The sequence below is a fragment of the Triticum dicoccoides genome, chromosome 4A, assembly GCF_002162155.2.
Source record: "Triticum dicoccoides isolate Atlit2015 ecotype Zavitan chromosome 4A, WEW_v2.0, whole genome shotgun sequence".
Classification (NCBI taxonomy): domain Eukaryota; kingdom Viridiplantae; phylum Streptophyta; class Magnoliopsida; order Poales; family Poaceae; genus Triticum; species Triticum dicoccoides.
This window is the reverse complement of record NC_041386.1, coordinates 623,915,085-623,931,629: the sequence shown is the minus strand read 5'-3', so window position 1 is coordinate 623,931,629 and position 16,545 is coordinate 623,915,085. Positions and strand designations below refer to the sequence as shown.

The following is a 16,545-nucleotide window of genomic DNA, read 5'->3' as shown; positions in this document are numbered from 1 at the left end:
ATCTAGCTATTCACACCGCCTTCTATTTTCAGTTCTAGTGGGATTCAGTACGTCACGACCTATATTTCCTATCTCCTCCTCTTTGTATTCGTGTAAACTGAAGAGGGGCACATAGGACCGATCAAAGGGTTTTGCCATCTAAAGTTAGTATAAAATTGAGTCGTCTATTTAATTTGGAATGAAGGAAGTAGGAACGAGCATAATAAGTCTTACAAAAAAGATACATCTCTGGCTTGTGTGAAAGCAACCTTTCAATCATGCTTTTTCGCCGAAAAATGACACACAAAATAATAGAGTTTCTATTCGCACCGAATGCATAGTGTCCATCTCAAAAAGATAATGATGTGTCAAACTACTAATGTGTGGTTTGCAATAAGGAAAACTCTTTCTATGAAACATAGCATGTTCATAAATATAGAGTATATCTTGACTGTTCAACAGTAAAATATCTATTGATTATTATTTTAATTTTTTTGCGAAAAAAACTTCTAATTTATTCATCAACTGTCAAGGTAGTGCAAAGAAAAACAGAAGTAAAAATTACATCCAGGTTCGTAGATCACTTAGCGATGACTACAAGCACTTAAGAGAGCCGAAGGCGCGCCGCGGTCATCGCCCCTCCCTCACTAGAGCCAGGCAAACGTTGTTTTAGTAGACAGTTGAGGAAGTCATCGTGCTAAGGCCCTAGAGGACCGCGCACCAATACAACAATCGTCATCGATGAAGAGAAGCGTAGATCAGAAGGATCTAACTTGTACACACACGACCACTAACGAACAAAGACCTAATCCGTATGGATCCATCAAAGACAAACGCCTACCGAGTCCCACGAGATCCACCGGAGACAAATCTCCACACGCCCTCCAACGATGCTAGAAATACCGCCAGAACGAGGGTTAGACGGGGAGAACCTCATTCCATCTTCAAAGAGTCGTTGTCGTCTCGCCTCTCTGAATAGGACACAAACCCTAAAAAAACTAAAAAAAAAAAATCAGAAAACGAGGCCCTCCCTCCATGGCCCTAAGGCCACATAGGACGAGGCAGACCGACAACGACGCCGACGGAAGGCACAAGAAATCTTAGCGCCGGTGGCGGCTAGGTTTAACTAGGTTTTTTTTTCCTTACGAAACTACTCCCTCCGTCCGAAAATACTTGTCATCAAAATGGATAAAAGGGGATGTATCTAGACGTATTTTAGTTCTAGATACATCCTTTTTTGTCCATTTTGATGACAAGTATTTTCGGACGGAGGGAGTAGTTTTCAGTGAGATGTGTGTTACGAGATTGACGATCAATATTTATTTTTCAATTCATATTTTAAAACACATTTCGTATGGTTAAATGCTAGCCAAACATCGTAGGAAGTCTTTAGGGTCGAGCCCTGGATTCGGGTCTTGTAAAAAGAAATGTGTTTTTCACTTTTGGGTGTGAATCCTGTGATATGTTTGCGGTACATTATTCTTATTATTCTGCTGGTTAATCAACGTCCAAATTTACACTTAAAAATAAGAGAGAGATATTGTGACCAAAACGCAAGTATATATGTTTCTGTAACGAGGATGGCGCGAATCTCGAGGCACAGGAGGGCATGAATGGCTCGCAAGCCACAGCGACGCCACGCTGACCAGGCGACCACCCGTTCCCCTCTTCTCCTTCCCAGTGACCCACCTCTCCTCGGCGCGGCCTCCACCACACGTCAGGAGCGGCGGCGGCGGCGGCGGAGGAGAGATGGTGGGCTCGGCCGCCTACTCGGCGACCTCCATCGTGGTGGTGATGGCCAAGGACAAGGGCAGGGGGAAGGCCACCAAAGGGGGCGCCGCCTCCTCCTCCGGCGCCAACAAGGTCAGCTCAGTCCCCACCCCCTCCCGCTGCAATCAATCCACCTAGAAGACGAGTCAGTTTCTGAAGTCCGGCGCAGCATCAAAGATAGATCAATCTTCTCACTGCTCTTATTTTCCGTTGATGAGCAAAAATGTTGAAAGGGGACTGAAAAAACGGACATTACTAACTAAGTTCTGATGCTGTTCTTAGTTAGAAATGGGGAGTTCTTGTCTTGAATCTGGAAGGCCAGTGATCAGGGTATGTGCCGCTGGGAGTGTCCTCCTCACGCACTTGGTTCATTGTTTGCAGGTCGACCGGCGGCCTCCGAGGATTACATCCAACGTCAAGCAGAACCTGAGGATCGTGAAATTCTGGAAGGTACTGTTACTGCACAGGCCTTCCTGCATTCAGTTTCAGTTCAGACGAGACGAGAGAGAAAAGAAAGGACAGCAGCATTATTTCAGTATAGTCTCCTATCTGGTCCCATCGTTACAAATTTTGACAACCAGTTTAGACATGGGAACAGATACTGATGGGGTCGGATCATCGGATGCATCTAGTGCCACTGTGTTCAGATATGTCTGAATCTTGTAACAGCGTCCTGTCCTGCCCATTCATTGGATAAATGCACACCACCAGTTGTTACAACAATCTTACCCTGGTTTTCAGGATTACGAAAGGAAGCAAACAACCGGGCCTCAGCCTGCCACCAGGTTCCGCAAAAAGAAAATAATGAAGGAGGTGCTTCCTGATGACACCGACTTCTACGAGGACCCTTCTGCCACTCTTACCTGGTTAGGCTTGTCTTTCCTTTCATGTCTAGCAGGTAGGTGATTCGATGAGTCTGCTGAATTTGTGCTCTCGTTTTATCTAGCACAAATGACGGCAACTTGGAGATCGCCTCCCCGGTTATTCTTGTGGATGGCTACAATGTATGTGGCTACTGGGGAAAGCTTAAGAGTGATTTCTTGAACGGGAATCAAGGAATTGCGAGGCAGATGCTCATTGATGAGCTGGTATCATTCAGTGCAGTACGAGGTTTGTACTACAAGATTAAACCATTATGTATGGTTCAGCTATGATTCTTCTTCAAACAAAAAGAAAGGTCACATGTCTCAACTATACTGTCTATTTTGCTGTTAGAAACTGATAGGCTGTTGTACTGCTTATTCTCTGGTTTGTAGTTAGAGAAAATTAATTACGACTTGTAACTGTGTGTATCTATCCAAGTATGGAGTGCAATCTACTGTTACTCTCTAAGACCGTAACTGCAATGGATAATTTCTTCTCGAGGGCCATATGGTTTTCTTCTACATCAGCTATCTTATATCATTCATCGCTATGATGCTTGCAGAGATAAAAGTTGTAGTGGTATTTGATGCTGCATTGTCTGGGCAATCAACACACACTGAAACTTATAAAGGGTAAGGTATTGCTGTGTTAGACCATTTCCACATGTCTAAATTGACGCTTTATGCTAGACATTTCCGTCATAGAATAAATGTAAGTTGAATGTTTCAACCATCCTTTTTAGTTGGTCTTTAGGGGAACCTTAACGAACTAATTTTGCTTGAACAGGGTTGATGTGGTATATTCTGCTGACTTATCTGCTGATTGTTGGATTGAGAAGGAGGTAAATCAAATTATGAAGTTTTCCATTAGATGGAACTGAGGAAGAATGCCCCAGAGTTCTTTGTGGATTAGTTCCATGAATTCACGCCAGTGAAAAGTCCATGCATATATTCAAGTTTAATAGGCAAAAATCCATGTTTTTCCATGAGGATTGTGTCACTAAAAGTCTAAAGCTGTTCGTAAAAATAGTTGAGTCGGTTTCAACCAGCAGGAATGTCCTAGGCATATTTACTAGCTGTTTATTCATGCCCAACTGTTCAAATCTCCATTTAACATAGGAAAATCACTAGAATGATTATAGTACGATTTATGCTAATCTGAAATTGCCGCACTCTAGGTTCTCCCCCACCATATTTTCATGTTATGGGCATTTTTTGGAAATTTTGATCCTACTACTAAACTTACATGCATAGCACCAATAAGTGATCTTTTAATCAAATGGGCATGGAGTGCCATCATTCCAAATATTTGTTATATGTGTAGTTTTACAAAGAGGTTTCTTACACTGATTCTTTCTACTAACTTAGGTTGAAGCTTTGGTGGCAGATGGATGTCCAAAGGTCTGGGTTGTAACGTCGGATGTACTGGAGCAACAATTATCACATGGTGAAGTATGTTTTTGCCTCATGATTACCTTGTTCTGTTGGGACTTCTTCCATCAAACATTCATGTACCAGCATGTGGACTTAGATATTGTACCTTTCTTGCTATGTTCTGCTGCATTGCTTCACTGGAAACACTAGAAAATTCGCTGGGTAGCATAGCTCTTCCGGAAAACAGATCATTCCCTTCCAAAGAGATCGCCTAAAAAAAGTGCAACTGAGAATAATTGATGTATTGACAAAATAACAGGTGTGGTCATTTGTAGGAGTGTTATCAACCTGAACTAGATGTACTCGGAAGCAGTTGAAGCTTTATGTGTAGACAAGGATATTGCTTGGAGTTTTTCATCAGATATTACTCTTGATGATCTAACGCATGTTCTTGTTTTATGTTTTGTAGGGTGCTCTTATTTGGAGCTCTAAAAGACTGGTTAAAGAGGTTAGTTGTTAGTTGTTACTAATTTGCTTCCATGGCATCCCTTGCTCGAAGAACTATGTTGACTTGGATATCTTGTATCCATTTTGCTGTTGTCACTTCATCCTTATCTTCTACCAAATGTCTTGACATAGCCATGGTAGCTATGTTTTGTTCTTAAATCCATGTGAGGTAAATATGATATTAAAAGGTCAAACTTGGGGCATTTGCATGATTGCATCTGTCCTAGTATAAAGACAGATATTGTAAATATATGCTACTCCATTTTTTTTCTTTTATGCCGATGCAATTATCTAACAGGGGAGTTCCATTTTCCCTGCGCAGATCACCTGACAACAAATTGTCTGTCATATGGTTCTGCAGATAAAAGAATCAGAACTGGAGCTTGACGAAGAGCTGAAGGAAATCAGGTTCAGAGTCTTTCTTATTCAGTTTGAGCATCCAGGCGAAACCACTTAGAAACGGCCGTGTACCATATTCTGTTAAGAACTCAAAATAGCTGCTAATTAGTAGTAACTTGAACCCAATCTTTTTGGGCTTCCTATTTGGCAGGTCAACATCATTGCAAGGAAAGATTTTTCAGCACAAGCTGAAACCTAAAGTAGTGCAAGGCTTAAAAAATCTTCGGAATCAGCTCGAAGAACAAGAGCGGAAAAAGAAGTGACCGCCAAAGGTCGACCGATCGACACAAATCGCATCTGAGATGCTGTACATCGGTTGGCAAGAGAAGGGCGTTGAAGAGAAGTGTATATTTTTGTACATGGGAGGAGCACGTCAACTGAAGTTTGATCCATAGGTCAGAGGTGCCGACTGTGCGACTACGATGATGGTCGTGAGAGGGGTGGTGAGTAAGCACGCTGGCTGATGTCATGGGAAGGAAAATCTGCTTATCGCAGGCAAGCAGTTTGTACAGTGGGAAACCACAAAATGTAGGTTCTTTAGCTGTCTGACTATTTTTTCTCTTTGTTTGTTTGATCATAATCCTACAGTGAAGAGAGCCAGGAGCTGTACAGAAATGTAAAGTAGCTGAATTTGGTGCGGGGCTGACGAAAAAAAATATGTGTTTATATTCAAAAATATAATTTGTATTTGCTGAACAGCTCTAGTGTCTTTATGATTGAAAATACTATATCTGTATCCATTGATGTGTATGAGATTAATCTTCGCTGACTGGGTGCGGAAAAAGAGCAGGCATGGACACAATATTTTGGATGAAGAAGGCTAACATCATACCCCACAAACAAGAAAGGGGCGATGGAATTTATTTTCAGGTCTGTTTCCACTTGACAAAGTTAACACAGAAAGAATACACACTGGATGAGTTCCCGCAAAGAACACTGAGCACCGAAACATAAAAACGCTGACGATGTTCGGATGATGCCATCAACAAAGATACCATAAGCTAGAGTAAAGAGTTCAGCTGGATCCTCCCTGGCTCCCTGCTTGACTATCTTGTATGTTCAGTAACAGCACTTCACTCCTGTAAGGTTAGTTCAAATGAAGATATTAGCAAGGCTCAAGGTCAATTTATCAAAATTCAGCTATCTTCTTTACATCCAATAAGTTGGATATACATAGTAAACGCCCGGATGTTAAACAGGTGTCGTGGTTTTTAGCTCAGATCTGATATGGCAAAATTATGATTTCTAAGTTAATCAGCAAAAGATGTCACAAGATTTTGAAAGGTGGTATCCATGATCATGGGCTGTATCCTGCCACTGACAACGCAGAATTTCATCACAAGAAATAAACACAAGTATTTCTATTAGCGAGTTTCGACTGAACCAGAGCATAAAGCGAACAAAACAAGCTGAGAAGCAATGACTGAGTGTACAGAGCTTCAATGCAGCAATGCAACAACAAAAATGACTCTGCACTATTTTTAGCGTCGAACCTCCATCAGAAAAATTCAGAACAGGGCTATAATTCAGCTTTTGCACGCCTACAGCTCAACATCATATCAAAGTTGTTTCTTCTATTGTCAATTATCCTGGTCAAAACAAGATCAAACTGCTCTAGCTAGCTTTGCTAGTAGGTGATGGTTGCACAATCAGATGTAAATTCAGTAATCAACAGCAAATGATATGATATACATCAATCTTTTCTTGTGTACTATTTTTAGCATCGAGCCAATATATATCAGACAAAAAATCGGACTTTGTCGATAATTCAGCTATTGCACTCCTAATAATAGCTCAACACCATATCAATTTCTTCCACTGTGAATTATCCTAGTCAAAACAAGACAAATCTGGTCTAGCTAGTATGATGGTTGCACAGCAATAAGCAAGATGCAGAGGCAACAATCAACACAGAGCAGCAAATGCTGAATTACAGAGGGCAATTCTTCTCTTTCTGTTGGGTTGTGTGCTATTTTTAGCGTCAAACCAAATACTTACTTACTTACGAAGCCTTTTATCCCAAACAAGTTGGGGTAGGCTAGATATGAAACCCTTTCACGAGGACTTCCCAGGAGGTCACCCATCCTAGTACTACTCTCGCCCAAATGGGTTTCATACCCAAAAGACTGGCTAGTTTTTACGTTGGCTCGCCAAGCCTATCACAACCCTTAGATATGAAACCCTTTCACGAGGACTTCCTAGGAGGTCACCCATCCTAGTACTATTCTCGCTCAAATGGGTTGTAATTGAAAAAATTGAGAAAAAAAATTGAGAGGGCTGTAATTCAGCTATTGCATTCCTACTAATAGCTCAACACCATATCAATTTCTTCCATTGTCAATTATCCTAGTCAAAACAGGACTAGCCTGGTCCAGCTGGTCTGATGATGAGCAAGATGCAGAGGAAACAATGAAAACAGAGCAGCAGATGCTACGAAATGAAATGACATACGTACATCGTCATCGTCGTCGTCCTTCTTGAGGCGAGTGGTTCCGCCGACTTTGTCGATGGGCAGCTTCATGTTGCCAAAGGGGGTGTCGACATCGATCTTGCCCTTGATGCTGTAGCCGGTGCCCCTGCCCCTGATCATGTCCCAGACGGCAGATCCCAGGTCCTTGGGCCTGAAGGTGAAGGGGATCTGCATCTTGGTGATCCCCTGCTTCTCGATCCTGGTGGAGTCGGTGAGCTCCGCCTCCACCACGCTGTCGTCGCCGAGCCACATCTCGTACTGGAGCAGGTTGAGCCCGAGGTCGAAGTCGTTCTTGTTCTCCAGGCTCAGGTGGATGGTGGCCGTGGTCTCCTCGAAGGAGAAGTGGTGGAACTTGATCTTGTCCACGTCCACGTCGGGCTTGTACGGGATGGGGATCTCCCCGGACTTGTCCAGCGGGATCTTGATGCGGCCGAAGACGGGCACGTCCACGAGGAAGATGACCCGGAGCAGGTAGGGGATGATGCTGCCCGGCTTGATGTCCGCGTAGGTGCTCCGGATGTCGTCGAAGTCGAGCGTGATGGGCACCTTGACCGTCTCCTCGCCGTGCGCGCGGATGGTGCCGGCGTCCGGGATGAGCCCCGCGACGAGCTTCCGGCCGTCGCTGTCGATGAGGTAGTCGATGTCGACGAGCGGGATGGGCACCGGGTTGGGGTTCTTGATGAGCACGTCGACGACGAGGTCGGCGCGGTGGAGGCCGATGTGGGGCACGTGGATCCGGGCCACGTCGGCGCTGGGCTTGCCGAACCCCACCGCCTCCTCGATCTTCTCCCCGATGTCGTGGATGAAGTCCTTGACCTTGTCGATGAACCCGCCGCCGCCCTCCTCCCCATCCTCTTTCTTCTCCTCCTGCTTCTTCTTCTTGTCGGCGCCGTCGTCCTTGCTGCTCTTGCTGAAGAGGCCGCGGTCGGTGACCGTGTTGGGGTTGTCCGACGAGGACGACATGGCCGCTGGCTGGCTGGCAAGATCGGAGCTTTGCTTCAGATCTCAGCCGGCCGAGATGGAAAGTGAAGATTCGAGGAGGATTCTTCGGAATCAAATCAAATCGAACAAGAGGGGATGGCGATGGACTGCGGAAGTACCTGGGGAGGGAGGAAGGGGATCCGGATGGACGGAGCGAGTGGAGATCGCGTGCGGAGCGTGTCGCGGCCGGCAGCTGGAGCGTGACGAGTGGAGCGGTAGTGGGTGCACGTGCAGGGATGGGGTTGGCCTGCCGCTTCCACCTCACTTCAGCGATCCACTTCAGCTGATCGGTCGCCAAGGAAAGAAAGTGACTGGAATTCGTTTGGACAAGGGGACGACTGCGGAGGCATCAGGGCTTCGTTGCCATAATTCAGCCCTTTCTTTTCTTTTCTTTTCTTTTTTTGGCATTTTTTGCGTTTGCTAATTCTCATTTTTGGCATTTTTTGTGTTTGCATGCGGATGCAAGTCAGATATTTTGACAATGCATATCGTGTTGACTGGCTTTTGCATTGGACTACGCTCGAGTTAGAGGCAGCAAGGATCGTGGTCGACGACTGTGCAGTCGCCGAGGGGTGACCCCGTAGGAGGTGGGAAAAGGGACTCACCGGAGACGGGATTGTGACATGGCCTACGTCTTCTCATCATTCGTCTCGTCATCCTCCTCCTTGCTGAACAGGCCACGATTGATCACTGTGTTTGGGTTGTCTGGCACGGACGACATGATTGCTAGCAAGATCAGGGCTTTGAGAGCTCGACAGATAGTAAAAGGCATGTTTGGTTGCCTAGAGCCATTTTGGCCTCTTTCCAAATGTGGTCTACTAGAGTATAATGCTGGCTATAACCCATGTTTTTGCATTTTATTCGGTTGTTTGTATTGCATCATGAGGTTGTTTGATACATGATGTTTGGTTAGTAGCAATTGAGGACACTAATGAGATTAACCTCTACGCAAAGCTAACAGAAGATAGGCAACAATGTGGTTGGAAGATAGGACGAGAAGAGGGTTATTGAAACAGGCCATTGGCGAAACCGATGTACAAACTTGTGCGCGAAGGAGATTATACGCTCAAGTTGTTGCAACACGTACACATTGCAAACACCATAGTGCCAAAATGTTCATGCTAAGCTAGCTTACCGTGTCTTTGGTTTGACTAGATATATAAAATGGTATGCAACATTCATACTTTTCTACATGAACATTGGGATTTCACCAGTTGTGACCTATGTAATTCATCGACCACTAGTTATTGTACACTAAAGATAGAAAGGTTTGAAGAAGGGATTCTTTCCGGTGATAACAGAATCCAACACTAGTGTCCGAGAGTGTTTTCTCACAAGTCTTAGATGAGTTTGTTAGGTGGTAACATGATCAAATTAGACTAATGAAACATGTTTTTTTTTGCGTTACGACCGAATCATAGTTAAGGTTAAGGAAAAAAGACAATAATAAATTGAAGGAATACACTACATGTAGGAGGATTGAAACGAAAAACTAATCCAGAAACGTGTAATAATGGATTAAAAAGGCTAAAAAGTTACTACAGAAAGATTGTATCAGCAATAACAAAGAGAAAGCGTGTGGATCTAAATTTAAAAAGGCAGTATTGAGGACCTCTCTGATAGAGAAAGGAAACTAAAGGGCCTTTCTGTATGAATAGCAGCACACGCAAGTGCAGAGAAAGAAGGCTCCAGGGACTTGCGCGGAAAATCTCAAAAAAAAAATGGATCATTTCTCGTTTTGTGCGTGTCATCCTTGCGCAGGGGCCATGCTAATCTTCTCTGTATTGTTCCAATTTTATCGAATGTCCCCGAAGGGACGAGGCTAGCTGCCATGCTCTGCCTTATAAACCACTCTGACTCTCCCTGGCTGGCCGATGTGGAACTAAACAAATGAGCGTTTGTTTCGCCCACGACGCTGTCCAACCAAACCTAGACGTCATCAGGCACGCGGCGGGCCACCAGTTGCAAGCCGGATCTCTCTTGATGTGGCCCAAATTAATGGAAGAGCATAACGGGCCTTCGTGTTTTTTCGTTAGGGAATAACGAACGATGCTTGCACACTAAAAAGAATACTATAGTTGTTGCCGGACGTGGGGGGAGGGCACATGCACGTTTAGGAAATGAGGGATAAACAAATCCTTTTGGTTGTTCACAATTTATGAAAGGTGGATTATGCAAATCGACAAACCTTTTTAAAAAAGCAAACTTGTGCGTGAAGGAGATTAGACGATCAACTTGTTGCCACAAGTACATATTGCAAAGACCATAGTGCCAAAAGGTTCATGCTAAGCTAGCTTACCGTGTCTTTGGTGTGACTAGATATATAAAATGGCATGCAACATATATACTTTTATACATGAAGATTGAGATTTCACCAGTTGTGACCTACGTAGTTCATCGACCAGTAATTATTGTAAACTAATTATTCATCGACCAGCAAGCCGGATCTCTCTTGATGCAGCCTAAATTAATGGAAGAGTATAACAAGCCCTTGTGTTTTTTCGTTAGGGAATAACGAACGATGCTTGGACACTAAAAAGAATACTATAGTTGTTGCCGCACGTGGGGAGAGGGCACATGCACATTTAGGGAAGGAGGGATCAACAAATCCTTTTGGTTGTTCACAATTTATGAAAGGTGGATTATGCAAATAGACAAACCTTTTTAAAAAGCAAACTTGTGTGTGAAGGAGATTAGACGATCAAGTTGTTGCGACAAGTAAATATTGCAAAGACCATAGTGCCAAAAGGTTCATGCTAAGCTAGCTTACCGTGTCTTTGGTGTGACTAGATATATAAAATGGTATGCAACATATATACTTTTCTACATGAAGATTGAGATTTCACCAGTTTGACCTACGTAATTCATCGAACACTAGTTATTGTACACTAAAGATAGAAAGGTTTGAAGAAGAGATTCCTTCGGGTGATACCAGAATCTAGCACTAGTGTCCGAGAGAGTTTTCTCACAAGTCTTAAATGAGTTTGTTAGGTGGTAACGTAATCAAATTAGACTAATGAAGCATGTTTTTTGTTTTTTGCATTATGACCGAATCACAGTTAAGGGTATGGAACAAAGACAATAAAAAAATTGAAGGAATACACTACATGTAGGAGGACCGAAACGGAAGACTATTCCAGAAACGTGTGATAATCTTTTCCTAATAATAAAGCACGGGTTGAGTCTTTCGGATTCACCCAACAATACACTTCTTTCCGTAAGTTTACGCTTTCACTTTGAATTGAAAACATATACGCGAGGTGGTACAAAATTTGTTTCGAGATAAAGGATTCGGCTGTTACACGCGTCACCCGTCTGGGCCTGGGCAGCGTCAATGCTAATGGGTAATGGGCCTTTAGAAACCTTCTCTCACGCCTTTGTCCTTTTTCTCTTCCACGCGAGCAAGGAGCAACAACACTCGGGCTTCCTGGACGGCGCGAGAACTCGCGAGCGAGGAGGCTTCCGACGGAGCTTGGCGACTCCTGTAGAGAAGAAACGAGGGGGGGATGAGCAGAGAGGGGAGGAGGAAAAACAGAGAAGGGTCGGTACTCATCTGCTTACTCCGAGGAACTGCGACTGGGGTCCATGCGAGGAGCTCCGTGGCTGCCTGCTGGGTGCACCGGTTGGGCCACACCGGGCTGAGGCCGGCCTTCGTTGGCGGAGTGGAGGAAAAGAGGCAATGGAGGCATCGGAGTTGGAGACGGGGTAGAGAGCCAGCGGATGACAGAGGCACCATGGTCCACCGGCTGCAGGCAGGTGAGCGGGAGACGGGAGGCTCGTTGGTGGACGTGCACGGCGGCGCGCGGTTGCGTGTGAGGCAGCCGGCTACAGGGGCATGCAGGCGGCGGTCGGGCACAGTGGTTCGGCGAGGCGTCGGGCAACATGATGGGTGTGGGCGGGGCACGCTATCCGGGTGAGAGGATGGGCAGGAGGGAGGGGTGGAGGAGGTGGTCGTCGCCGGCGGCGGCGCTGCCCGTAGTCAACGCAGACGCAGCGACCGTCCATGGCGGCTTAAGTCGATATAGGAGGACGACGAGGAGCTTGTGAGGGCCAGCGGCGCCGGCAGGTTCAAGCTCTCTGTATAGAGGAAAAGAGAGAGAGACGTGAGAGGGAGAAGAGGAGAGGAAGAAGGCAGAGTATGCACACTTTCATACACAGCTAGCAAACTCACGTATATGTATGCACAGTAAGTACACACTCATGCAGTGATCAGAATTGTATATGACCGCCATCGAAGAGGAGCTGGTTCCGCCGGCCGTGGCAACGTCTTGAAGAGTACTCCCTTTTTGAATGTCCGCGTGTTTGTGAGGAGCTGCCCCATTCTGAATTTTGCATGACAGTTTCTGCAGCAACATGGGATTTCCTCATGACCATCAGAATACATGTTCAGGTACGGATTTCTACCGGACCATCAACGCTCAGAACAATATATATATATGCATGCATGCAGAGAACAATTATACAAGTTCCCCGCAAAAAAAAGAACAATTATACAAGGATGTGTGTGTCTATCATACAATTCTACCACTACATGCATGTATTTGTTTATGGGTCATTTACAGTTCACAGGTTATTATGGTCTCTAGGTAAGCTTAATGTAATTTCACATGAGACAATCATCATGTACATACCAAAAGAATATTTGTTTGCATGGGGATGGGATGACTGAATGCTTGTCACTGTATCAATTGCGAGATAAGATAAGCTATCTAAGGAACTTTCTGCCTGGTGGTCTGCTTGGATTATAGGAAGTGTGTATACCTCTGTCTTATAAACCTACATTTATGAACCAAATATGTTCATTTCATTTTTTTGCTGCATATATGCTTAGGAAGACACAACATACATAGTTTAGTCTTGTTGTTGTTCAGTTCTATTTAACAGATGTAGACCAACTCACAATTCAAATTATTGCACTGACACTTTTCTATTAATAATTGTTTGCCATTTATTTTCTCCTTAGCATCCATCACCCATCATTGCCCTGTGATGTGACTCTCTTTCCCAAATGCACAAACAAATAAATGCCTTGCATGCACTGCAAAATTTGTTCCGTTCAATGTCAGCACATGATCTTCTTACAGTATGTGAACAACAAACTAGAATTTTATTCCTTGGGTTCAGATGTGGCATTTGCTCATTTGATTTTGGGTTAAATTTGTGAGCGAGCTACTTTAATTAGAATGCCAAGAGGTTAGTGTGGAATGAAATTTACTAAGGAATGTAGTGCAAAAGAATTTGTCGAACTTTTTCTATAGCATTAATTCACTCATACAATAAAGCGCCTAGAAAAAAATCATATGGATTCAACCCTCGAATTTTCAATGAAAAGATTTTGGATCAAAAATACCCTAAGGTGGAATAGAAAGACCGCCATGACCACAATTATTATCGAAAGTGGTTGATGTTTGTTATGACAATTTTGACTACAAATAATAGAAAATAGGCCAAATATTTACTAGACTCCCTAATGGCGCACACAATGGCGTTGCAGTAGGCAAATGCTAGAGTAGATGGGACACATTGACCCGCTTATATATATTATTTTTCTCCCGTTGCAACGCACGGGCATTTTTGCTAGTAGATTAAAAAGCTAAAAAGTTACTACAGAAAGGTTGTATCTGCAATAACAAAGAAGAGAAAGCGTGTGGATCTAAATTTAAAAAGGCAGTATTGAGGACCTCTTTGATAGAGAAAGGAAACTAAAGGGCCTTTCTATATGAATAGCAGCACACGCAAGTGCAGAGAAAGAAGGCTCCAGGGACTTGCGTGGAAAATCTTAAAAAAAATTGGACCATTTCTCGATTTGTGCGTGTCATCCTTGCGCAAGGGCCATGCTATTCTTCTCTGTATCTTTCCAATTTTATCGGATGTCCCCGAAGGGACTATGCTAGCTGCCACGCTCTACCTTATAAACCAGTCCGACTCTCCCTGACTGGTCGATGTGGGATTAAACGAACAAGTGTTTGTTTTGCCCACGGCGCTATCCAGCCAAACCTAGACGCCATCGGGCGCGCGATGGGCCGCCAGTTGCAAGTCGGATCTCTCTTGATGTGGCCCAAATTAATGAAAGAGCATAACATGCCCTCGTATTATTTCGTTAGGGAATAACGAACGATGCTTGGACACTAAAAAGAATATTATAGTTGTTGCCACATGTGGGGGGAGGGCACATGCACGTTTAGGAAACGAGGGATCAACAAATCCTTTTGGTTGTTCACAATTTATTAAAGATGGATTATGCAAATCGACAAACCTTTTTAAAAAGCAAACCTGTGTGTGAAGGAGATTAGGCGATCAACTTGTTGCCACAAGTACATATTGCAAAGACCATAGTGCCAAAAGGTTCATGCTAAGCTAGCTTACCGTGTCTTTGGTGTGACTAGATATATAAAATGGTATGCAACATATATACTTTTCCACATGAAGATTGAGATTTCACTAGTTGTGACCTGCGTAATTCATCAACCACTAGTTATTGTATGCTAAAGATAGAAAGGTTTGAAGAAGAGATTCTTTTGGGTGTACCAGAATCTAGCATTAGTGTCCGAGAGAGTTTTCTCACAAGTCCTAGATGAGTTTGTTAGGTGGTAACATAATTAAAATAGACTAATGAAACATGTTTTTTTTGCGTTATGACTGAATCACAGTTAAGGGTAAGGAACAAAGACAATAAAAAATTGAAGGAATACACTACCTGTAGGAGGACTGAAACGGAATACTAATCCATAAACGCGTGATAATAGATTAAAAAGCTAAAAAGTTACGAAAAAGGTTGTATCTGCAATAACAAAGATGAGAAAGCGTGTTGATCTAAATTTAAAAAGGTAGTATTGAGGACCTCTCTGATAGAGAAAGGAAAGTAAAGGGCCTTTCTGTAGGAAAAGCAGCACACACAAGTGCAAGAAAGAAGGCTCCAGGGACTTGCGCGGAAAATCTAAAAAAAAATGGACATTTCTCGATTTGTGCATGTCATCCTTGCACAAGGGCCATGCTAATCTTCTCTGTATCGTTCCAATTTTCTCGGATGTCCCCGAAGGGACGAGGCTAGCTGTCGCGCTCTGCCTTATAAACCAGTCTGACTCTCCCAGCTGGCCGATATGGGACTAAACAAATGAGCGTTTGTTTCGCCCACGACGCTGTCCAACCAAACCTAGACGTCATCGGGCGAGCGGCGGGCCGCCAGTTGCAAGCCGGATCTCTCTTGATGTGGCCCAAATTAATGGAAGAGCATAAGAGGCCTTCGTGTTTTTTCGTTAGGGAATAACGAATGATGCTTGGACACTAAAAAGAATACTATGGTTGTTGCCGGATGTGGGGGGAGGGCACATGCACGTTTAGGAAACGAGGGATAAACAAATCCTTTTGGTTGTTCACAATTTATGAAAGGTGGATTATGCAAATCGACAAACCTTTTTAAAAAGCAAACTTGTGCGTGAAGGAGATTAGACAATCAATTTGTTGCCACAAGTACATATTGCAAAGACCATAGTGCCAAAAGGTTCATGCTAAGCTAGCTTACCGTGTCTTTGGTGTGACTAGATATATAAAATGGCATGCAACATATATACTTTTCTACATGAAGATTGAGATTTCACCAGTTGTGACCTACATAATTCATCGACCACTAATTATTGTAAACTAAAGATAGAAAGGTTTGAAGAAGAGATTCTTTCGGGTGTACCAGAATCCATCACTAGTGTCCGAGAGAGTTTTCTCACAAGTCTGAGATGAGTTTGTTAGGTGGTAACATAATGAAATTAGACTAACACAACATGTTTTTTTGCGTTATGACCGAATCACATTTAAGGGTAAGGAACAGAGGGAATAATGAATTGAAGGAATACACTACATGTAGGAGGACTGAAACGGAAGACTAATCCAGAAACGTGTGATAATAGATTAAAAAGCAAAAAAGTTACTACAGAAAGGTTGTATCTGCAATAACAAAGAAGAGAAAGCATGTGGATCTAAATTTAAAAAGGCAGTATTGAGGACCTCTCTGATAGAGAAAGGAAACTAAAGGGCCTTTCTGTAGGAATAGCAGCACACGCAAGTGCAAGAAAAAAGGCTCTAGGGACTATTTGGGAACGTAGCATGCAGTTTCAAAAAATTTCCTATGCTCATGCAAGAATTATCTAGGAGATGCATAGCAATAAGAGGGGGAGAGTGTGTCCACGTACCCTCGTAGACCCAAAGCGG

The 16,545-nt window shown here is 43.6% G+C and overlaps 2 protein-coding genes and 3 non-coding genes across 6 annotated transcripts; 1 reads left to right on the top strand and 4 right to left on the bottom strand.

Moving 5' to 3' along the window:
• The first annotated feature begins 1,597 nt into the window (after nucleotides 1–1,597).
• LOC119287458 (uncharacterized protein YacP-like) lies at nucleotides 1,598–5,590 on the top strand. Of its 2 annotated transcripts, none has more exons than XR_005140878.1 (10): nucleotides 1,598–1,842; nucleotides 2,131–2,199; nucleotides 2,491–2,615; nucleotides 2,696–2,859; nucleotides 3,176–3,245; nucleotides 3,400–3,454; nucleotides 3,981–4,064; nucleotides 4,456–4,494; nucleotides 4,816–4,901; nucleotides 5,044–5,089. XR_005140878.1 is itself a non-coding variant. In XM_037567006.1 (10 exons), the coding sequence occupies exons 1-10, from the start codon at nucleotides 1,729–1,731 to the stop codon at nucleotides 5,153–5,155; spliced, it is 879 nt and encodes a 292-aa protein (XP_037422903.1). In that variant the 5' UTR covers nucleotides 1,602–1,728; the 3' UTR covers nucleotides 5,156–5,590. The 2 variants fall into 2 exon arrangements, 1 of the variants encoding a protein (XP_037422903.1); XM_037567006.1 differs by having other exon boundaries at nucleotides 1,602–1,842; nucleotides 4,855–4,901; nucleotides 5,044–5,590.
• Nucleotides 5,591–5,703: 113 nt separating this feature from the next.
• LOC119287457 lies at nucleotides 5,704–8,613 on the bottom strand. The gene is made up of 3 exons (XM_037567005.1): nucleotides 8,463–8,613; nucleotides 7,348–8,338; nucleotides 5,704–5,971 (listed from the first exon to the last, which is right to left on the bottom strand). Exons 2-3 carry the CDS (start codon nucleotides 8,323–8,325, stop codon nucleotides 5,966–5,968), a joined length of 984 nt encoding a protein of 327 aa, XP_037422902.1. The 5' UTR covers nucleotides 8,326–8,338; nucleotides 8,463–8,613; the 3' UTR covers nucleotides 5,704–5,965.
• Nucleotides 8,614–10,058: 1,445 nt separating this feature from the next.
• Nucleotides 10,059–10,161, bottom strand: LOC119290113. Its single transcript, XR_005141715.1, has one exon. It is a non-coding gene; the product is annotated as a U6 spliceosomal RNA (small nuclear RNA).
• A 3,965-nt stretch (nucleotides 10,162–14,126) lies between these two features.
• LOC119290180 lies at nucleotides 14,127–14,229 on the bottom strand. The gene has a single exon (XR_005141784.1). It is a non-coding gene; the product is annotated as a U6 spliceosomal RNA (small nuclear RNA).
• Nucleotides 14,230–15,283: 1,054 nt separating this feature from the next.
• Nucleotides 15,284–15,386, bottom strand: LOC119290183. The gene has a single exon (XR_005141787.1). It is a non-coding gene; the product is annotated as a U6 spliceosomal RNA (small nuclear RNA).
• Nucleotides 15,387–16,545: the final 1,159 nt, after the last annotated feature.

Excerpts from the sequence above, each read along its gene's own strand:
- LOC119287458 (XM_037567006.1), top strand. The coding sequence starts at position 1,729 with ATGGTGGGCTCGGCCGCCTACTCGGCGACCTCCATCGTGGTGGTGATG. Across the intron at positions 3,246-3,399 it reads CACACTGAAACTTATAAAGG|GGTTGATGTGGTATATTCTG; the intron begins GTAAGGTATTGC and ends TTGCTTGAACAG. Across the intron at positions 3,455-3,980 it reads ATTGTTGGATTGAGAAGGAG|GTTGAAGCTTTGGTGGCAGA; the intron begins GTAAATCAAATT and ends CTACTAACTTAG.
- LOC119287457 (XM_037567005.1), bottom strand. The coding sequence starts at position 8,325 with ATGTCGTCCTCGTCGGACAACCCCAACACGGTCACCGACCGCGGCCTC.